Source organism: Pezoporus occidentalis, unplaced genomic scaffold (genome assembly GCF_034315485.1).
Source record: "Pezoporus occidentalis ecotype Australia unplaced genomic scaffold, CSIRO_AGI_Poc_V1 ctg58, whole genome shotgun sequence".
Lineage (NCBI taxonomy): Eukaryota > Metazoa > Chordata > Aves > Psittaciformes > Psittacidae > Pezoporus > Pezoporus occidentalis.
In genome coordinates this window covers 1,993,916-2,016,924 of record NW_026915921.1, presented here as the reverse complement: position 1 = coordinate 2,016,924, position 23,009 = coordinate 1,993,916, and the positions used below count along the sequence as shown (strand labels likewise).

The 23,009-nt window shown below is 37.0% G+C and overlaps 1 protein-coding gene across 2 annotated transcripts in view; it reads right to left on the bottom strand.

The window, feature by feature from the left end:
* HTT (huntingtin) overlaps window positions 1-23,009 on the bottom strand; it is an 83,904-nt gene that overhangs the window by 35,982 nt on the left and 24,913 nt on the right. For both annotated transcript variants that reach the window (XM_062638724.1, XM_062638725.1), the window contains 24 exons: window positions 21,594-21,717; window positions 21,181-21,299; window positions 20,152-20,263; window positions 18,647-18,787; window positions 17,866-18,024; window positions 17,672-17,769; window positions 15,975-16,114; window positions 15,051-15,114; window positions 14,509-14,609; window positions 12,911-13,057; window positions 11,752-11,872; window positions 11,476-11,552; window positions 9,482-9,633; window positions 8,858-9,060; window positions 7,845-7,971; window positions 7,044-7,171; window positions 6,236-6,346; window positions 5,580-5,657; window positions 4,716-4,939; window positions 4,070-4,148; window positions 3,775-3,936; window positions 3,096-3,151; window positions 2,168-2,316; window positions 1,396-1,532 (listed from right to left, as the gene is read on the bottom strand). In XM_062638724.1, the coding sequence (XP_062494708.1) occupies window positions 1,396-1,532; window positions 2,168-2,316; window positions 3,096-3,151; window positions 3,775-3,936; window positions 4,070-4,148; window positions 4,716-4,939; window positions 5,580-5,657; window positions 6,236-6,346; window positions 7,044-7,171; window positions 7,845-7,971; window positions 8,858-9,060; window positions 9,482-9,633; window positions 11,476-11,552; window positions 11,752-11,872; window positions 12,911-13,057; window positions 14,509-14,609; window positions 15,051-15,114; window positions 15,975-16,114; window positions 17,672-17,769; window positions 17,866-18,024; window positions 18,647-18,787; window positions 20,152-20,263; window positions 21,181-21,299; window positions 21,594-21,717 (3,009 nt within the window). The remainder of the gene's footprint in view (window positions 1-1,395; window positions 1,533-2,167; window positions 2,317-3,095; window positions 3,152-3,774; window positions 3,937-4,069; window positions 4,149-4,715; window positions 4,940-5,579; window positions 5,658-6,235; window positions 6,347-7,043; window positions 7,172-7,844; window positions 7,972-8,857; window positions 9,061-9,481; window positions 9,634-11,475; window positions 11,553-11,751; window positions 11,873-12,910; window positions 13,058-14,508; window positions 14,610-15,050; window positions 15,115-15,974; window positions 16,115-17,671; window positions 17,770-17,865; window positions 18,025-18,646; window positions 18,788-20,151; window positions 20,264-21,180; window positions 21,300-21,593; window positions 21,718-23,009) is intronic.

Here is a 23,009-nt window from a genome sequence, read left to right as displayed (position 1 = left end):
ACACTTCCAAGGACAGACAGGCCAAAGGAAACTGGTTCAGAAAACCAGTTAGATGGAGCACTTGTAAAAGAATTCAAGTAGTTCAGATTCAAAAACACAGACAATTAAAAAGAGATCACCAGATGATTTGCTTCCCTGAAAGCTTTCTCAGAAGAGAGGAGATAAAAGTGATTCTGGGCTGAATAACTTGACTTTGGAGCTCCATGGATGGTAGCTACAGTCATAACAGAAACAAGTTAAAGGTTGCAGCTCTTGGAGCCTCAGAAGTTACAGAGACATGACTGCAGAACACCCCAGTCACAGCTAGGGAAGAACAGAACTGCCCAGGGGTTGGTTTATACATACTGCACCAGTGGAATGGGACAGAACAAGAACTACAAATGGGATGGTGTGGGAAGAGCAGTGCATGGGTGGTCTTTAATAGGTTAAGTGTGTCAGAAGAGAATCTGCTTGCAATGCAGTACCTTATGTAACACAAAGTTAATCACTATTTCATATCATGTGTCTACAGGGTGTCATCATATAGTTATATTAGTCATTTTATGATTATAAAACTACACATTCAAAAGAAAATGTGGATACACAAAATTACCCCAATCTGAACATGCAGTTCCTAACAAATTATTTTGACAAGATGTACTTTTTTCCAAGTGTTCTCAGAAAATACACTGCTTACATTAGCATATGCTTTTTCACATGATGGAAGGAAAACTGTTAAGCACACGAATAAGCAATAAGATGCCATGTTCATCATGTCACTTCTCTTAAAATTACCTTTATGTTTTTCTTCTAAACAAAGTGTATTGAGAAAGTAATTCCTATACTCCTACAAGGCAGAAACATGTTTTCCAGACCCACAAGGTCTGGGGCAAAGTAGTAAATGTCAGTAATTGTCTAGCTACCAGTTTCATTACCTTACTGAAATAATTCATATTTTACAGTGTTATTGAAAATACTGGTATTGTACAGCAATACCTAAATCATCTCTGGGCAGCATGTTTCATACTTTTAATTCTGTCCTCTCTTCTAATTTTACCCCCATTCTTTCAAGTTCATTGAATCCTAATTTATTTCAACTTTCCTACTGATCTTCTGTTTATTCAATCTGCGACACAACTAGGACCACAATCCTAACTGGAGCTTTTCAGTGCTTTATTACCATGACCTGATTATGAAATCCCACAGACATGTTATTTAACTTGAAATACTGATTTGCAGTGCAGAACCCTTCCCTACGCCAAAAAAATCTTTGCATACTCTCTATAAGGAAAGATCACACACAGAATCCAGCTATTCAAGTTTTGTATATGAAGTCATTAAAATTGCCTGAAGCATTTTTAGCACAGCAAGGTTACCCTTTTATAGGCCATAAACAAGGGCATTTTCCTCTCTTACCTGATGGTACTGTATAAGTCTCAGCAGCATTGACACGACCACTTCTTTTTGTGTTTCCAACTCTTTTCCAGCATCAGCTTTATTTGTTCCTCTTAACACAAAGAGATCATGAACAATGGGTTGCAGAGCTGGTATTGCTGAAATGAGATTTGGTTTTCCAACATGAGACAAGTCACTCTTGAGCAGTGTTTTGTTGTACAGTTCAGCTACTAAACTGTGCTTTTGTTCATTAAAGGTTTTGCCCACAACCCCCCAAAAAAACCAGAAACAAAACCCAAAGCAATAAAACCCCACCAAAATTATCATGCATAATGATGTCTATCTTATTATTTCTAGTAGAAAATTTATATTATGGACATATTTGCCCATTCTCATAGAGCTAAACTACAGATATTTTTATAAAGTATTTCTTAGCAGAATCACTGTAATTATGAGAAAGATGCTTCTAGTTAAAGACCAACAGTGGAAGGAAAGTGAAAGGGACTAAAAATTAAAATCAAAGCTTTTAGCATGGTGCTGTGTTATAAACTTACTACCTAATAAAGTTTCAAATAAAAGCTTTGTCGCTATTATGTGCTATGCAAAATATAGGGTAGCAGCATTAGTAGGGTACAATAAGCTTCCTGAAGGAGACTTATGTATTAAAGAATTCAAATTCCAGTGTATTCTGGAATAATCAATGTGATTACAATTTTCTATAGCTTATTATTCAATACTGGTTTTACTCCTGAACTATTACTAACAAGGGTTGGTGCTTTCTTCTTTTCATTACCATGTGTAACAGCTTTCCTCCCACTGGCCATAATACCATCACACAGCTGAATGATCTTAGGAATTCCGATTATCTGTTTGGAATGATACCGCTCATAAGACAGCAACACCAGGAAAAAAAAGATATTAGGAATAATTGCCTCAGACTCCCTGAAAACAAAAAATGAAAAGTGTTAAGTCTGAATTGCACAACTCCATTCAGTAAAAACTAATCTTTTTCCACTGTTTTTAAGAATGCGTTGTTCTATTTTCATACAGTATTTCTGTAAGTTTTGTGCCTTGCTCTTTATTATGTTGGGGTTTTTTATCCCCCAAGGTATTTCTTTCAAGCTGTGACCATTACAGTGTGCTGGCACACAGTTACTAGTTTCGTAACACACTACCTAATGCACATAACACACATTGGATTATTACTGTAGGAGATTCACAGACCAAAAAAAACCCTCATCTGTTCATAAAAGCTCAAGTGTGAGAAAGAAAACTGAACAGCTGACAGTAAAAACTCTATTGCATTGCTCATGATCGATTAGGTACTATACAAAATGTATGAGGGGATCAGAATGCATAGTGATTCACACTGACTCCACAATAGGAAGAAGTAGCTCTCCCTACAGTAACTGAAACCTAGCGATGATGTGCTGATTCCAGAAAGCATAGCTTGTTGAGGGTCCCAAAAGAATGGTTTTACAATGCTAAATGGAGAAACAGAACAACATAGCTTAAGATTTCTACCCCCCACCACACACACACTTCCTGACTTCTTCAGCCCCGTATCACCTGAAAGGGCTGCCACTGGAACCAGGGAATCAACAAGGGCATTGCCCAGATGGTAACTCTGCCTTCCTCAGGCAAAACCAGCAAAACAAATCACTACATGCTCCAGACAGTTTAAACACATAGTGTTCAAAGGATCTTTGCTAATTTCATACCTGAACTGTCCTACTTCAATGTATTCAAACTGCTTTAGGACAAATCCAATAAACACCTAAAAAGAGAATAAAGTATACAAAAAATAGAGAGACATTAATTTTCATTGAAATAATTCTGACAATTACAAAAGTGTATATTTTGGAAGGAGCAAAAGACAGGCATCAATCATCACATATAGTTAATTCTAACACTTATGAAGTGTTCCCCCTACAGTTACAGAAGATACTGAGAATCTTCTTGATGTTAGAGCTTAGTATAATTTGCATGAACATACACCACATTTTACCTATAGTCTGTATATTATTAAGTATAACCTTCTCAGTCAGGTAACACGCATATTCTCAATACAGAAAGATGGTACTTCTATTTGTAAATTAAGTTTTAACACCACATTGTATTGTCCACATCATCTTATTCTTAATAATTCAATCTGATGAACAGCTCTTAAATAGTTGTTGGAAAGCTTAGAAAGTAATTTCCATGCAATAGAGAAATCAGAAATGTGAAGCTCTCTGTGGCTGGCGGTGGGAAGAGGGCAGAATTTGAATCTCTCCCTGTAAGTCTTTGCTTTCACCTATAGTACAATGATTGGACTGCTGCAAGTATCTTTGCTGTAAATATGAAGCCTATGGGTGAGATACCAGTACCACAAGTTTCCCCAAGTGGTGAGGTACCAACCTGATCTGAATCCAGAAGACAGTAGTTAACTCGTAGCTGAACCAGTTGAGCAAGCAAGTCTAGAACTTGTCTCTGCAGCTGGACCGATGTTGTTGTGGTATATTGTTTCAATGCTTTTATGACAAGGGGTTCAAATAAACGAATGTGATTGTGAATAGCATTCTGTAATAGAGAGATTTTAAAGTAATCTAACATCTGAACACGTCTCTGGTTCAAAACCAAATTATGTTTTAAAGGAGGCAAAATGTTTTAAATCTAAGGTACAGCACTTTCAGGAGTACACAGATACAAGTACCTTATCAGCACGATGTTTTGCTGCACTGGTAATGCTAGTTTTCAGTTGTGTAGAAACTTTTTGCAGCACATCAAACCATCTGTCATAAAAAACAAACAAAAACCCATTAGCGTTAAGAAAAATGGGGGTACAAACACACTCTCCTTAGATGCATATTGTTTTACCAATGCCAACTTTTGTCTACTTGACTGTTTCAAGATTCTTAGTAAAAATGAAAGAACACAGACAACTTACAGTACACTTTTATCAGATCACAGAGATTTGTGGACAAACATGTAGCAGAGAAAGTTTCTGGTCTTTGGTTAGCTATCCTTTGCCTTTCTTTTAAGGCCATTTGCTCTAATGACCAAACTAAATAGTTTTGAATACAAGCATTTAAAACTATTATGCTTTTTAAAAAGCTTGCGTAATACCCATTTTAACAATTTAGCTTTGATTTGTAAAACTCATTAGAGATCATCAATACAGTGTTCCATTCAGGATGCCACTGCCACGACAAATTACTTTTCTTAAGTCTACAGGAGAAATAACACACAATACTGCAATTTCAAGTTACTCAGCTCCCCTATGATACTTGCATTTATGAAAAACAATAAAAAGAGATTCTAGTTCAAGCTAACATTATATCATAAGGGAAAAAAGTTACCCCGAAGCATCGTGTTCTTGCTCAGCCTGAACCATGTTCCTCAGACTAGCATCAGCAAGGGCCTGTGTAAAATGTGTGTATGGTGCCATGAAGCAATAATGATAGAGACCAGGTCTCAAATTCGAAGAACCTAAGCGTTGAGCTTTGCCTTGAGCTTTGTTGGGGTTTGAAGACAAGCCATCATACTGAGAAGCCAGATTTGTCCCAAACAATGTTTTCAATAACTAGAGAAGAAAATTGGAAGGGAAAAAAAAGAAAGTTAACATTTCAGGAAAAGGAGGGACAAACAAACCAAGTTGACTCCTCATCTTCCCAAAGGACTTAAGAGGAAAGGTTAAAGTTGCAAACGGTGGATAAAAGAGAAAAAAGATGGAAAAAAAACAATCCACACCTCACCCAAAAAGATATGACTGTTTTCATGACTTAAGCTATTTCCATGTGACATCTCAATAGTCTACTAATGCTCACCTCCCACCAAAATTAAGCTTTGATGACTTGAACTCAAACATTTAACTGGAAGCCATCAGTAAGGCAGTTCTTTTGACTTATTTGCCTTGGTTTTAATGTAGTTAACTGCCTACAGAACACATTTGGCAAGGTAGGAAACAACGTGGTTTTCTGAGCATTAGCTAAAACAGTTCTCTGAATTGGAAGCAGCTCAAGAAATTACATTATTCAGACAATATCAAGTTTCAGAACAAGCAATGAAAAATTAAAGAAAACACGTTCTGTTTGCTCCACCTGGGCTACAGTTTCCTCACATTACTTCCCTTAAAAGAATGTGCAAAGTCTTAGTGTCCAACTGATAACCTCAGGACATCAGGATTAACCTCCCAGTAACACACAAAATAGTTACCTCCTTACCTGCTGCACACAAACTGTTGCCATTGTCGGCTCTCTGTTGAAACACGATTTTAGGTATCCCAAAATTTCTTCGACACACTAGAAAAGCAGAAGATAAGTGAACCTAGTTGCCTTTTTTACTTTATCACATGCAGCATTACTATGAAAACTGGACAACAGCACAGGTTGTTTTACTAATTAAAACTACAATAATTTAAGGGAAATCATGGGGGTGTGTAAAGAAATAAAAGAATGCAAGATCTGCCTCCTAATCTTAAAGCACCACAATTCACAGCACCACAGTTAAGGAACAAAAACATATCAAGACACAGGAGAGGAACGGGAGCAGTATGCTTTCTGACATTTTGTATATTTAACAAGAGTATATTTAAACATATTAATAGAGTAAGGATGACTGAAGGCAAGCCATTTTCCTGGTAAGAAAAACCTTCACATGAAATTTAAACAGTAAAAGATTATGCCACTTCTCAACTATAGCAATTTAACCTGGAAAATCTGCTTTAGCACTCTCCCCAACACTGTGGTAGCACAGCACTTCTAGGACTGCTGTCTCTCACAATAGCACCAATTTTAAAATCAGTATGTGGGTTTTCGCCAACAAGCACAGAGATACTGGAAAATTTAACTACAAAAGAAAGAACACACAGATCTCATACCTTCCCAATGTCTTGAAGAGTAGCAAGTTCCAAGATTTGAGACAGAACATCCAAGGCAGACCGTAAGAAACATCCAAACTTTTCATTACTGTTTTGGAGATCCAAAGTAACCTGGTCCCAAAAAGTAAAATCACACTTTCTATTAACCATTACTTCAGGAGATAAAAATTACAAAAGTGGGCATTGACACAAAAAGATCTTTTGCCTAAAAATTCAGCATGGTTTGATAAATGCCACTGACAGCTTAGGCTCCCTTATGAATGGCTAGAAAATAAGACTTCATTTTGACTAAGAAAAAAGGACCTTCTAGCTTGAGGAAGTGACAGCACCTGGAAAGGCCTAGGATGTTGATAAGCAGCAGAGAAGGGATAATGCATTTCTCAAACACAGTAGGTGTAATAAGAATACACTCCCTGAAGCATGCAAATCAGATCACCAAGCCCCCAGGGAATGCATCTTCTGTCACCTGAACTAATAAGGAAAAAGTTTACCAATCCTGGAATAAACTGCAGAGAGAAACAGACACTGGGATCTATCTGGCATTGCCAAGCCAGCAAAAGGTCATTTGGTACCAGCATTAGCCAGCAGAGAAACAAGAACAGGGTGACAATGCCTATCAGAGAGATTTGTTTGGGTTTTCTGTTTGTTTTTATTCCTGGTGGCTGCGATTTTGTCTGCATGTGTGTGTGTATATAAACTGTTTACACAGGCAAACAAATGAGTCTCAATACAAGCAGAGCCATATTTAAAAGAAACAAAGTGATTGCCCAACCACACTTTAATTCAATCATCTGAGATCATGTAGTACCTTATAATTAGCATGGGTTGCTTTCAAGACATCATATAACTTCAGATATGATGGAAGATGATAAAAGCTTCCTACTGAAGATGATTTACTTGTTGGAACAGGCCCAGCAGCATCAGTTTGCCTAGGAGCTTAAAAGTGTATCATAGATTAGCACAACATACTTTCTCTAGGACCCTCAAACATTACTAGACACCATAAATTTTTCAATCTGCATGCAGGTTTTAAACTGCAAACACGCATGTTGTACAACTGCAATATGAACTAGCATTCCAAGAAACTAGCCCTCTGAGACAACACAAATTAACCCAGGGGGCTTACTATTGAGTACAAGTACAATTTATTAAACAGAATTAACACCCATTCCTTTCATTCATTATTAAGGAAAAACAAAGTTTTCAGGATTCGGAATCTTGTTTCCAGGAGCAACAGAAGCTACTCCTGCCAAAAGGTGCAGAGCAAATTTCATATTCCTCAGTAAAATACTTGCAAAAACTACTTCTTAATTTTAAGTCAATAGATGAGTAGATTGAGAAAAGCAGTAAATAAAAGGATTTAGCAGTACCTTGCTTTGGAAAAGCACAGTTAATTTTATTGAAAACCAAACCAGTAAGGAAGCCCCCACCTACAGCTGCCTTTCCTGCAAAGCAATACTGAAAAAGAACTTCTGACAGTGGGTCTGCCAGCCTTTTGAACCAAAACTTCAGAAAACCAGTTACTCAGTTTTATTTCTTCTCTCTATGCTGTAACCTTACTCAGGTGAGAATGATAGTTGGGAGGGTTAACAGGAGTAAGTGTGCTTACCTGGACTTGCTTCACCACCCTTTTTAGGGCTCATTGGCACTGAGGCCTGTTCAACAGCCTCTCTCTCTTTCCCCTTCCTCCGAATTGGACTAAGAGAAGGTGGGTTTGTGAGAGAAGGTAATGCTGCCTATGATTAAAAGAAGCTTGATTAATTTCGCATGCACAAGTAGCTTTTCTTTTTCTACACAAATATAAGTGTATTCATCTTCTGTTTAAACTTCCCATTATTTGACTGACAGTTAAATTGTCTCAACTCTCAGGTTCAGGACATGGATTTCCTGGGTGAAAAGGAAGAAGTTTACTGTATTCTCTACTTTACCTCTGAACTTCAGTGTAGGTCAATGAGATGGAATCAAAACTCAATGACTAAAGTTTCTTTTGATTCCAGACAAAAAGCACTGTCCTGGTTTTAGCTGTAACAGTTCTTCTTACTGCCTGGGTTTTAAACCACAAGAAGCATCAAAAAATATTCTCACATTTTCAAAATATGAAGAAATTACTAATCCTAGCAACACTGCTTTATAGGCATCAGGTGAGTCTCAAAATGTAGATGCCTCAAAAGAACCCAAGCCAAAATGAAAACCCAAAGCCAGAAGTGCCTCACAGGAGCTGTTTTAGAAGTCAAGACACTTTGCAGGATATTGAAAAGATAGAAGAGTCATTTTTAGCCCCAAAGGAGCTCAATGCATTACAGCCAGCCAGGAAAGCCAAAAGTCAACAGATGCTGACTCCATCTGCTATATACACTCCTCACCAAATTAATATTTCAGATGAATTCAGCTGGAATAAAAGGTTCAAAAATTAAGGTCATATTACAAACACTGCAGAACTAAGGAAAAACATGTTATGTGGAAGAATGATATGCATGCTCTTTTCGTGTTATTTGCTTTCCTACCCATAATGGAGTCATATTATCACGGTATGAGATGAGATAGTTACCCATATTAACTCTAAAATTAAGAGGTCTTTATCACAGCAGTATTTACATCACACAATCTATTTTTAATACATACCTTTACTGCTGGGCCAGGAGCAACATCATCCATTACATGTGCACAGATATTAATGACTTTCAGCAGGTGAGAAAAAAGCTGTTCTACTAAAGTAACAAGAGTTCGATCTGCTAGAGCTGGCCAGGGTTCCTCCTGCTTTGCAGCACCTTGGTTTGAATCATCTTCAGCACTCCAGGGATTCTTTAAGCACTTGGGAGCACTTGCTGCAATAGAAATTGATTCACAGAAAAAAAAAATATTTAAAAACCTCAGAATTAAGTATCAGAAAATTTCAGAGACATGTATGGTTATCCTCTCTATATGAACAAAAACTCAAATAAAGAGAGCCTTCATTTTCAAAACCAGCAGTAGGAGCATAGTTCTAAACAGCAAAGAAAGTTAACCTTTCATACCCAGCCTGTACACTAAGCATCCTGCATGTCCCCTTTGGCAACTAAGAAGAAATTTGCAACTTAGAGGCAGTATATTTTCAAACATCCTGGGTGCAAGAAGTTTCTTCTTTATTTCTTCTGCTCTATCTTGCAAGTATTTTGTTGTGCAAGATTAAAACAGGGTAAGATACAGGCCTTCTAATGCTAATGGTAAAAATATCAGGACAATCCTACTTTCCTAGTTCTGCCTTACCTGCAAGCAAGTTTCCAGTCAAAATCAAAGCATCCTGATGTGCAGAGAGGTCCAGTGGGAACCATGCTGATGAAAGGAGAGACAGGACCATGCCAGCCATTCCAATGGTGCAGCCCTTTTGAGTTTCATCTGAAGGACTTGGCTGGGAATCTCTGGAAGTTTAATATTGGAATGTCATGACCTTTTTCTCCCCAATTTGGCAAGTTTAATGTCTTATGAAAACTAACAGTCAAGTAAACTACAGAAACACACCCAACTAGGACTTAAACAACTTACAGCACAGACCCAACAATACTTTGTCTTCTTAAAGAGCCACTACTATTTTTTTAAATAGCAAATACCAAAGCTGCTAGTGACATCTACTGATGAATGCAAGAATTCTGTATTTCATTGCTAACCAGTATGGTCCTGAACTACCTCCAAGTCAAGACTTCCACATAGACAAGTTAGGGATGGAAGACACAAGCTATAGCATTGCAGTGTAATAACATGTCTGTCAGAATACTATACGAATTACACGCATCATTTCAAAGCTGTAAGGCTTGCTCAATATTACTAACTTCCAACAAAAGATCTGATGCAACCTCTGAATAAAGGAATTTCTTTTTTGGTTAAAAGAATAATATCCAAAGTGGTCAAATCTGGTCTACCACACTTAGAGCAATCTCAGAAAATGAATTTACACTACATAGAGCTATTATTTTGACAAAGCTACACAGGTAATGACAGTGCCTTCCTTTTTTAACATGTATTTTCATATGTAAGTGTTGTTTGCTATAAAGTTAAAAAACCATGAATTAATCCATGTTGAGTTGTACACAGTTGGAATGCAACAGTTCAAATATTGTGAATTCTTAAGACAAAAAAGGATTCTGACAAAATTCTCATGTTATTATCCATGTTATTATATTCTTATTACACAGAATTATATAATGTGTCTCATTCCACAAAAATAAATTTACAATCTAAATTAGTACAAACGTGGGCCAAAAATCTGTAAAGAAGGAATTTAGAGGAAAGAGCAAAGGCTGTCATTGCATCACTGATGCATCTCAGAACCAATAGTTTTTAGGCTGGATAGTGCAGAAGACGCATTGTTGCAATTCTGCATTGATTTTGTTTTCCAGCTAAGCAGCGCTCACATCCTAACCTACTTCAGTTGTTAAAACTGGACCTATAGCTCACAGGGCATCTTTTAGAATGCATACAGAAAGTATGCTACACTTATGGCCAGCAAGGTTAAAAAGGGCACCCCAACAAGAACAGCAGCTGAGGGACAGCTGTTGGGTTTGGGGGTTTTATTTTAAAACAAGATCATATTTTGCAATAGAGTTTCAGGATACCAGAAAAATAAAATAATAGGAACATGACAACAGTGAAAAAAAATTGACACAAATTATGTTAAATCTATTTAAAAACCAATCAGCTCTGCACATGCACACCTTCAGTAGCTAGCTTTTCAGTTCATACGGCTCAGCACATTGATAATCAGAGGCAAGATCAGAGCTTTAGAGTTGCCAACTGTACAGTTACATTCTGAAGAAACCCTTCAGAATCTAAGTATTTTTGGGCTATCACGTATTAAATACATAACACTTAACTATGGGCTATCTCATCTGCTGTTCCCATTCAGTGTGCCCAATAGAGAAAGCATCTGATACTTTTACAGTTGTAAAAGCAACTATGAAGCAACTTCCTTTACAACTGTTCTTCAACATAAACATGAGATCAAGGTGAAAATGATCATGTTCTGATTTTAGAGAGATACTACAAGACAATATCCTGAAGACAGGTATTTTTCAAAAGCATGGAATTTTTTCCTATTACTTATTTTGATAGATACTGACCATATATATCTATCTATTACAGTGGCTGCAGCCAATCCCTGTGATATGTGCTGTGATTCCAGAAATGAAAAAATGCTGACACTTAGTATTTTTAAAAGCAACCTTATGTCACACTCTTCTTTATAAAGGTCTTATCTGCTAACATACCCACAGTGCCATCCCATACTCCAGGTGCAGACTGGAAATGTTGTGGAGAGAAGACACAAAGCTTCACAGCAGCCAAACTGAAAAGTTAACACCAAGAAGTGAATCAGTTTCATCACTGGAAGAGTTTGCAACAACAACAAAGTATCTGAAGAGGGAGAATTAAATATATTAGTATTGCTACTGCTGCAGTACCAAAGATGCAGGTACAAATACAGCCAGGAAATAATAAAAAATAAAGCAAAGAAAAGCTCAGCTGCTACAACTAATAAAACTCACCGTAAGTGCTCTTGTAGTGGATATTGTCAATGCATGGGAAATTGCTGCAATAACTCTTGAGAGATTGTTTTCCATAGTGACATCAGTTGGACTTTGCAGCATGTTGTAACCTCTATATGTTCTGAAATAAAAACATTTACACTACCAAATATGTACTTAAAAACAGCTTAAATACAAATTATGTCTTAAATTACTATTATTTTAGAGACTGCTTATAAAATACAAAATCTGAGAACACTCCAAATACCACCTTATTTTAATATTTTTGCTTCTCTACTAGCAAAAGCAATTTAATTTATAAATCAAATCTTTTTATTAGCAAACAGAAACAGCAGACCAGACTCTCAATACTTAAGTAGGTGCTCTAGAGATCACCACCTACCGATTCAACATCGGTCTGCTCTTACTCAAATACATATAACAGTTTTGCATGTTCACAACCTTTGGATTATTGCTGTAGAAAAAAAACACACTATTTTGCATCTCAAATAACACTGTCCATAAAGTTCTATTGTTTCCATACTACAGTAGATAAATCTTAAGTGATACAATTAAAACCATGTATGGAAAAGGTACATACTTAAAATCTTGTACTACAAGCTGATAGAGGAAAAGAGCCCCCATAAATATATACAACTCATACTGTCTATAAGACATGACATCTAAATAGAAGTGCTTAGGGAAGTGTTGTTGGCAGCAAAAATGCAGCAACAAGATCACACTATCAGAATTTATTTTTAAGTTATACAGGCAGTATAGACTTCTGCAACCACAATCACTGAACAGGATTTGAAGTTAGAAATCTGGATCAACCAACAAACCTAAAGGATAGCAATATTCACACAGAATTAGCTTGCAATACTGCACATGTGCAATTTAATGGACAAATAAGGGTGACTTCAGGATGAAGATAAGTTTTTCACAGAACAATGACTCCCTATGATCACTGTGTGAGCACATCATCAGTAACTCACGCACCGGTTTATTCTTTAAACATGAGTTTGTTTCTGTGGAGCCTAAATCACCACAGATGCTCCTACAGACTGGAAAAAGAATTCATAAGCACATGGATTTGCAGGATTTAACTATGCTTCTAGACATTACAAATTGAAATTTGGGTCCACATTCCTTTTAGGGCAAGCCAAGACATGTAACATACCTGGTGATGGTGCTCACTGCAAAGTGAGATGGAGGCTGTGTTTCATGCATTAGTAGCTTCAGGTAGACACTGCTTTGGTCTCTTGCTACTGCCACAACTGGATCAGCCTGTCCTTGGTCACAGTTATAAAACAGCTTTGGAACAAGCCTTAAAGATAATTACAAAAAGTACTAATCAGAAATTATTTAATATGCAATTTAAAATAAATGTAATACACAGTTCGGAAAGGTGCACACACCAATTAGGTATCAAATTATAAAAGCTGTTACTAAAACTGATATTGTAAAATGTAGCTTAAAAATGCGTCTTCATTTTAACCAAGGAGCACAAATCAGGGCAAAACCTGACATACGGTAGTTAAACAAACAAGCATTTATAGACACACCTACCTGTACACACTGCAATGATCACTTCACTAGAGTATTTCTCTCTGTGTTTCCCTGTCTCCCCAGATGTTTTCCCCCCCATGGATATCTGTGTCAACTAAACACTAATTTCTACCCAAAAAGGCCAGTTCTTCACCATCTGATTTCTATGCAGTGAACCTTTAACATACAAGACCCAGACTTCTTGAAAAACATTTCAATTTCAACAACAACAAAAAAAGTATGGTAGACATTTTCTGTAGACATTTCACTGCCAGTACTTCAACTGAATGCCCACATGGGATGTTTCAAGGGGCTTCTGCAAGCTTGGAGCAACGCTCTTAGGCAGTTAAGTCTTTTCCAACCTTAACACGTGCTGTCACTAAATCAGCCTGAAGATACAGAAAAACTCCAACTTGCTACCAGTCAGATAAAATAACTCCATTTCAAAAATCAAGTCCATGAATAAAAGCAACAAATGCTATCTATGATGCAACACTGAATTACTTTTCTACTGAGCTGTTTCTGCAATATCAAGGCTTTTAAGTGGCAGAATTTTTAAGGCTTCACTGTCCTTTATTTGTTATTAGGAATTACACAGCAATTAATAATCTGAAAAAATAGGGAAGAGACTCCTCTGACAATAAAATATTCCAGAAATCCAGTATTACATACTCCCAAGTTCTTTAAACATAAAAATTAAGCCCCTGAACTCACATCAATAAACTACCAACTAATACTTACTATTTGGTGCAGCGATTGTAACTGTAGTAGGGTACAGCAAACAGCAGCTTGTTAAACAAGATTAGCTACTTTACTATCACCAGTTTAGCATGAAAGTTTTAAGCTACACCACTTATAACCATGTGGGAAGTACAATGGGAGTTCAGACAACTCGGTGGAACTGCAACAGTTTAAGCCCAACAACTACTGTCAGGATACTACTCCAATCACTTCAGCATGCAGAAAAAAAACTTGAAGTTGAAAGTGACCCTCAGAATGTAATACAGTTAAATATAATTGCAAAGCTAATAAAGAGCCAAGTAGAATTGCCTGATGATTCAGAATGATGCATGTTCTAATTACCACAAAGCTACTTTGTCTCCCATCCCTCATTTAAACAAAAATATAAAACCACCAAAGGATTATTTTAGTTACAGGTACACAGTAACACAGAAGTACCTTTCTAAACTTCTTTTTTTAAAGGAAATAATAAAAAAAAGCCATATATACCTCACTAACGAGGCTGCAGCTACATGTCTCACTCTTGGATCTTCATCTCCAAGCAGACATATCACAACATCGTTAAGCACTCTCTCCTGAAGTTTTAGTAGCTAGAAAGTAAGTTAGCACAGTAAAATTCCTTGAACACTTTCATCAATTGACCAGATTGTTACAAGATGAAATCTCACTAGTTAACTATCTGCCATTAAGTCGGTAAGATCATCTTTACCTTAACACTGCCAAATACACCATTAAATACATAAATGCCAAAACCTTTTTGAAGTCTAGAAAAATACCACAGCAAAACCACACACACACCAGAGAACACCAAGATCCTTGAATCTCAGTAGTAAAGTATCTTTCCAATTGTAACAAGTTTCAGAGCATGAGCTTTGAGACTCCTACTTGCAAACATAACTTGCAAACAAAACATACTTGCAACAACTATCAGTGTTTAGAAACCGATGTTTAGAATTTAAAACATGAAGAGCTGAAATTGCACTGGTACCTTCATCCAGAAACACAATACACTTACTGAATAATTTACTTACACCAGTATAATGATGAACACCTCTGTGCAAGCTCTCAGTTTTTCCTTCCAAGAAGCTGACTAACCTACAGTAAACCAGAATTTAGGGTACATTAGTTAACGTTAAATGTTGTTTCTCCCTTTAGTACTCTGAAGAGCCTTTTTGTTTATTTTTCTTAAACACACCACTGCAGGGAAACTGTAAGAAGTAAACAGTTTTTGCTGCCTTCGGAAAAGGTAAGCTATTTGCTAAACAACTATCTGGCTAGCGCAATAGAAGAATTACTTTTCTTTAGTTAAAAAAGGTAATTTGCACATTGCGATTGTAATTGGTTTGGGCTTTTCCTCCCTCCTCTTCCCCATCCCCACAGGGAAAAATCAGACAGTTTTGAAAAGAGTAACACATTCCTAACATCACTATTCAGAAAAGAGTTCAATTTTGTATGATTAAGGATAGCTTGAAGAATTTTCACATAAACATATTTTGTCTTTCAGCTTGGAAGAACCTGTAGACAATGAGGGAATGCAAGAAAAGTTAAGTAAAGTCATAGTCCTTTCAGTGTACAGAAACCAAGCAACAGAAAAGAGCTGACATTAATGGAGAATAACTCGGGGATCTTTTCCTGTGAAAAATGTGCACAACATGAAATCCAAGTGACTTCTCAGATTATATGGTGTCTCTCCAATCACAAAATTACAGAAGACTTGATAAAGAGACCACTGAATCAGAAACTCCAATAGCATTACAAGGATTGGGCTTGGTAGTGAAGTCAATGGTAAATTGACAAAGGAATTCATATATCCCTGAGGCAAATGATTGGTCCCATTTACTTCTGTGAAACTTGCTGATGTTTCAGAAGAAACTGTTCCATTATGCTTCTGGTTTCCCATACACAGCATCTTTGCACTGAAGCTTAAACACCCACGGGAAACTATGAACACTTACCGAAAATCTACCTCTGCAAGTGTTTCCAGAAGTTCTGTCCTTACTAGCCAGTAGGAGCTATTCTTCAGTGTTAGAAGGTCAACAATTAACTGTAAACCTAGTTCACTGTAACTGCTACTGCATAGGCTCATGATGCAATGCTGAAAAGATAAAACAACTTTCAATTACATTACAGGAGAAGTTCTCTGAATCAAAGTATGTAAGTGAGTCAGAAAAGTCTGTTTTATTAAGAATACTAGCAAAAGTTACTGCTTAATTGCTAGGAGACAGTTCCAGAGCCAAGCACTTTGTAAGGCTAGGAAAGCAGCTCCATGTGAATTGCTCAAACCCAATGTTGAATTTAAACTCCAGAGAGGAACACAAGCCTTAGAGATCAGAGGAAAATCCTTCAAAGAGTAAGGTCTAATATATGGCTTAACCATTACAAGCACCATTAATTCTTATCTGCTCAAAAACACTCCCTCCAAATCCCCATAGAGTATTTTTAGACACCTAGTTCTGATTTCCAAAGTTCTTGAAAGTCAGACCTCCACATTTTAATGACTGTTCAACTATATGCACGATGTATGATACTTGGGAAAAAGCTGCAGAACTCTATACTATGTCATCTTTAGCTACATAAAAAAAGTACTTTCTTTTTCAGGGATTAAGAACCCAAAATGCTTTAGAACATTTCTGCTGAAAGGTATGAAATCAGATGACATTATATACTGAGGGACAGAACAAGTCAAAATTGACTAATATAAGTTGCCATAACTGAACAATTCTAAGTCTTGCAAAAAGTCATAATCACAAGTGCAACCATAAATAAACCCACTATATTTAAGCAATAACATCACTGAACAGAATGTTAAAAAAGATAGCATAATTTAACTAACTGGATTTCCTTCCCTCAGTGGCACCACAGATCCCTCCTCTTAGCACATGAAATCATACTTTCCATACAGTATCTGTATTTTACTAAAAGCTATGCTTTGCCTCACTGACCTATAAGCTACAACACAGTCAGCCAACCTGTGCTTCTCAGTGAGCTAATTTCCCTTGGCCTGCAATTTGCCCTTCTTGCTCTACTTCTCTGGAAAATTCCTCAGGGAAAAGCTCACTCCTTCATTCCTCTGCTTTTTTCACACACCACCTTCCACAGATTTTGTTACAAAAATAAAATTCCCACACTCTAAGTTCCACTCACCAGCTCAGCTCTCATCTCTATTTTAACAATGGTCCAATGGATTTTTTTTACCCAGTTCGAAAAACTTGCTTTCCTGAAACTTTCCTCACTTTTAAAAATTATTATTTCAGGAAATAATCACTATTTTATTGCCATTTCTCACACTAAATTTTTGCTCTCCAAATACAGGCTACAACCAGGTGTTACAGGTTCACACTTCCTTCTTCAGCCTAGATATCCTATCTAATGGACTTATCATATTGTTGATTAATGTAACAGTACAGCTCAAACCAGTACATTTATGACTAGAAATGTCATTATTATACTGCTACATGATCTAACCAACATAATTTTCCAGCTGTTTGCTCCTCCATCTCTGTGCCTGAATTCATGTTTTCCACAATGAAGTTCTTGGGGAAGAAGTAATTTTTTGCTCCATGTTCCTACACCTGAGCATAGCAGGATCCTAGTCAACAAATAACACCCCTGTGATATGCGGTGGTGCAAATAAATTGCTAATTCTGCTTACCTTCACAGCTGTACAAGCCAGTTTGCATGTAACGGAGGACTCATCTTTCAGTGTTTTCTGTAACAGAGGTATGCAGTCTACCAAGGAAAAGAGATTTCCTAACAAAGAGAGAATTTAGAGCAATGAAACAAAACAGAATTTTGCATAAAAAAAACCAAAACAAAACAAAACACACCCTTAAAACAAATTGTTACCTGTTGAGCTTCTGACATTTATTAGCCATTTTTCCACATCAAAGCGGGATTTAATTAGAATGGAGTTGACAATTGTTCCACACAGAATGGCAGTGGCTCCTCTGATCTGGGGATCTCCGTGGTCAATGTAGTTCAGAATATCTGATACATACTGCTCCTCTAAGAAAATAAGTTACAACTACTTTATTTTAAAAATACTAATCTTAGACTTAACTGATCCCTAAAAATGTTTCAGTGGAGGTACCGATTCCTGTACAATCAATATCAGCATATTCACAATATGCCTGCTTTGGTTCTATCCTTGGATGTAACCTACAGATCATTTACACCATCCAGTCCAGTGATTACATATAAAAACATCAGCAGTTTATTTCAATTGTACACAAACTGCCCTGGGGAAATCCAAGAACTTCTGGTTACCACTCCACCTTTGCCACTATCGCTATCAAACCAGTTGAATACTCCAGGTCCCTGATAATAATATTGCAGCATTTATGAAAATTAACCTAGTGGCTTAGAAACCATTTATAAGTTGGCCTGAAATAAATTAGAAGAAACCATTTATAAGAAAAACAAACTGCTTCTGTATAGTTGTTGTACTAAAATAGCTTCACCTTGTCAGAAGCTATATAAGTTCATTCAACGAGACTTCATTTTTATTAAAAGCAAAAATAGTGTTCAGACAGCATGTTCATACCAATACTGATGCAGTATTTAGTGCTGCCTCATGCATTTAAAAACTCAAACACTAATAAAATGGAATAGGTGAACTGCAACATACCATACTCTTCTCCCATTGCTTCAAGAGGTGTTTTATACAGTTTGCTGAAGAAAGACTCAGGGTGAAGTGCAACAGCTGCTCCAACACAACTTACTGCCAGGGCTTTTACACTGACTCTCACATCTCTATCAGGAACTAAAGCTGGGGAGAAGAAAACAAACCCGGGGGTATTTAAAAGCTTCATGAATTGTTTTTAGGCTAATTAATAACTCTGTATGATATAAATAGCTTAGCCTGGATAAAAAAAAGTGAAGGCAGAGCAAGTAGTTCCAGTTGATCAGAGGCAGCAGTTATATATGGCCTTTTGGTTTGTTTGAAAAAAGACAACACACCAAACTAATACACACACTACCACCTCGCTTCCTTCATCACTAAGAATACAGCTATTACACTCTCTTTCCAAGAACACTACATTAGCAGAGTACATGAACAAGTAATAATTTAGAAAAGCTGTTTGTTCTTTTCCCCTTAAATGCTCATTTCAGTCATACACAATGACAGATACACATATGCCTGTGACATGGACTTCCCAGTGAAAAAGAACTGAAGCAGCAGTGTATGCCATAAAGGCTTCCTGGAAAATCCCCACTGACATTACTATGCTAGAAAGGTAAATATTTCTTCTTTTGAGCCCCAGTTGCCTCCTCCAACAATCATGTACCCTCAAAAAAGCCTCTTTGACCATCTCACATGAAAAACAGCCACACTAACTTGTTTGTTCAAACGCTGCAAGATGTTAAAAGTGGAGAAAAACGTTCAACTTGAGATTTCACACAGGCCTCTGAAAAGCTTAAATCAATTCTCTGCTTTACTCCAGCTGAATCTTTTAAAATAAAGTTACATTTTCAAAACACAAACTGATACAACAGCATTTCCTCTGAATTCAGAAAAATCAACACAATTCAAACACAAGAGAATGATAAAGTTAAAAAAATATACACAGTCTTGTTTTCATTAAAACATGTTAGGCATTGTTAACAAAATCAACTGTAAAAATATTAAGACAAGTACTTGAAAGAACTATACTCTTCTGAACTTGTTTTAGAAGTTTCTACAAAATGAACTGCAACTCAAAACAGCTTCCTTGCTCAGGTATTGATACTTTCATAGTGGACAGACCGGGCAGTCAATGCTGATAAAAAGAAATACTGATACTAGATTGTCTTCACAGCTCCATACAATCGATAACCCATGATGGCCCCCAGGTGAAGTCTCACTAGAATTTACAAATTGTAAATGTAATTAAGTATTTGACTTGCAGGTTAAGTTACCATAATACATTTTTAGATGCCAAATGGTTCAAAATTCCTTGTAAAATGGCATAATTTAAGTGGTTTTAGGTTTTCCTATACTCTGGTGCAATCATTTAAATCAGGACTGCCACAGAAAACCCTACACCTGAAATCTCTAATAAAGTGAGATTAAAAACCAGAGTAAACTGATCCCATTTCTGACTTTGTACATTAACAAGCACAAGGAACCAATGAGTGGAACAGAAAACTTACCTCCTTTCTCCCCAGTAAGTAGAAAAGAGGCAGACAGAAGTCTAACACAGTGCACTAAAGGAGCAGAATCCCCATCGGTATAGTGACCTATGTCTCCCTTTACCCTGGAGGGCTAGCAAAGGCAAATCACAATATTTATACAGATAAAAATTTATCTTTAATTTAAATAAAATATTAAGCACAAGATTTAGAAATACAACCTTTATACATTTTGGGACGTGCAGTAATGCAAACTGTGTCTAATACAAATGTAAAAAAGGCCTTAAAATGTAATGTTTTTGGGAAGTTTGGAACCAGTATCAGAATTGGTTTAACTTAATCACAGAAACAACAATAATTCTATCAATTTGCTGAATTACCTAGATGTGCGGCTTGCATCGGAAGTCTCATAAACCACTTTCTGGTGACAAAAAATGATCTTTGGAAACTTTGCATGAGAAGCAACTAATACCCAAGTTGGTTTCAAAGAAGGCTGAGAACCTTCTGTGGTTTCACATTTAGACTTCCCTAGTAGCCCAGGCTACTGCCTGCCACAAATGAAGCTCCTTGTGCCCCAGCTCATAACAAGATCCAAAGCTCAAGTCAGAAAACCACAAGAGGAAATCAGTAGCCTGTGGCTGGAATGGTATGAGCCTCTCCACAGAAAGAGAGGCTCAGAGAATGAGACTTCATAACTTCTGACAAGATCATGAAGTTCCCTACACAGGTAGCAACCAGCACAAAGGTATTTCAGATGACAAAGTATCAGTGTACCCTACTAATGCACACACAAAAGGGCAGTCTGTGTTCTGCTTTGGCTTTGTAATTGCATTCAAGATATCACTTGTGCATTCAACCCTATGTCACATGAAATTCAGGTTGTAAGTCAGATTTACTATTCAACCTTAGTTATTCTGACCTATAACAAAGTGCCCCTGTCACACAGGCTATACACATTTACCACTAATTTACATAAGCATAACTGTCATATCTTTTTTCTCAACTTAGTTGTTTTAGACTTCAAAGCAGACCACTGTGACTGCTTCTCACCTTATTTTCGTGATCACCAGGATCTGCTGCATCTTCTTTTGATGGAAATCTATCTACGCTGCTATCAGAAGGCTGCCTACTATGGCTTGTGGTTTTCAGCAGGTGAGGCTGTTGAAGAGCTTTAGAAAAAGGTTATCTATGAAATACCATTTCAGATGCAAAGTAAAAGCACTTTAATTTAACCTAATTACACAAACATGAAAAATAAATTAGCACGAATCAAAACAAGTGATTCCTTAGAAGTGCTGAAATATATTTCTTGTTTCACATTTCGATCTAGTTATGTTTTTCACATCCATTACATGAGTCTTCATTGCCCTGGAAATCAAACACCAGATGCACCTGTAACACCTGCCTTAAACATGTCACCAGTTCTGTGTCTGCGTGACCCCAACCCCAATTTACCTACATACCAATAGAAGAATTTCTGAAAGACTCTGCTGAATCATCTTGGAGAATATTTGCAGCTTCATCTTCCTCATCCTGCAGCTGCCCAATTTGCATTCCAGAATACTGTCCTTCAGCACCCTCCAAAACCTACACAATATGAGGACAAGACTTAAAATAGCTTAACACATAACACCAAATCTCAAACATGCAGTGTTAGTCATCTAGAAATAATTTGAAAGCAAATATGAGCCTGATAAATATTAGTGTACAGCTGCATGCAGGCTATAAAGCAGTTCCTGTCCTCTTCCGGCACTGGGGCTATTTGAGGCCATAGATACACCTGAGAGCCTCCCACTTGCGCCATAAGCTTGGATATTAACAGGAAGAAAGTCACAACACTTGCTTCCCCTGCAGCTCTCCTTGCTCCCTTATTCCAAACACAACTGTCCCTCTATCTCAGCAGTTACAAATCACAACCAACACCTTTACTGTCACAAATTGAACTTGTCCCTTGCTGTCAAATTCTCCCATAACCTCACTTGTCCTGGATATGTAAAGTCAAACTGAGAACACACTGTGTAGGACAAAAAAGGACTAGTAAATTCAAATGCATTTTAATGAAATGAACCAGACTACTAAAATGGACATTTCCAGCAGTTTCACCCTTGGTACCGATGCAGTATATAGGCAGAATGTAGATGGAAAAATAAGCACAGAAGGCAATTCAATAATAAGAGACCAAGTAAAAAACTTTTCATTTTCAATTTACCCGAAGACAAGATACTTTTTCAGTTACTCCTTGCCCTTATAAGGACCTGGAAATTGTTCCTTAAAAAGCTCTGTGTGTGTGTGTAACTGGGACAACCACTTAGTCTGTCAATTACAAAAGAATAATATTACTTGTAATTACTGCTTGCAAAAAGTATGTAAACTGAAATCTGCAACAATCTAAGAATTTCTGTCAATAAACACAACCTGTAAATAAATGCCTTCTCACTTTTGCCTCTGCACTGCCTACATTTAATTCAGAGACTCAGCAATCTTCATCACTCCTTTTGCTCCTAAATCCTCACAGTTGCAGAAGTATTAGGAAGAAGCTTTTTATTGTGAGGGTTGTGAGGTACTAGAACAGGTTGCTGAAAGAAGCGGTGAATGCTCCATCCCTGGCAGCGTTCAAGACCAGACTGGACACAGTTTCAGGTGACATGGTTTAGTGTGAGGTATCCCTGCCCATGGCAGGGGGTTAGAACGGGATGATCTTAAGGTTCTTTCCAACCCTAACTATTGTATGATTCCATGTGCCTATCATAATTGTAAATTTACTATTTTTTTGTAGTGGTAAGAGATTATTACTCTTCCAAAGTTACTATCAGCAAACTTCAGTCAAATTTTTTATAATCTTTGAAAAACAGAACTTGAGAAATGTTAAGCATTCCCCT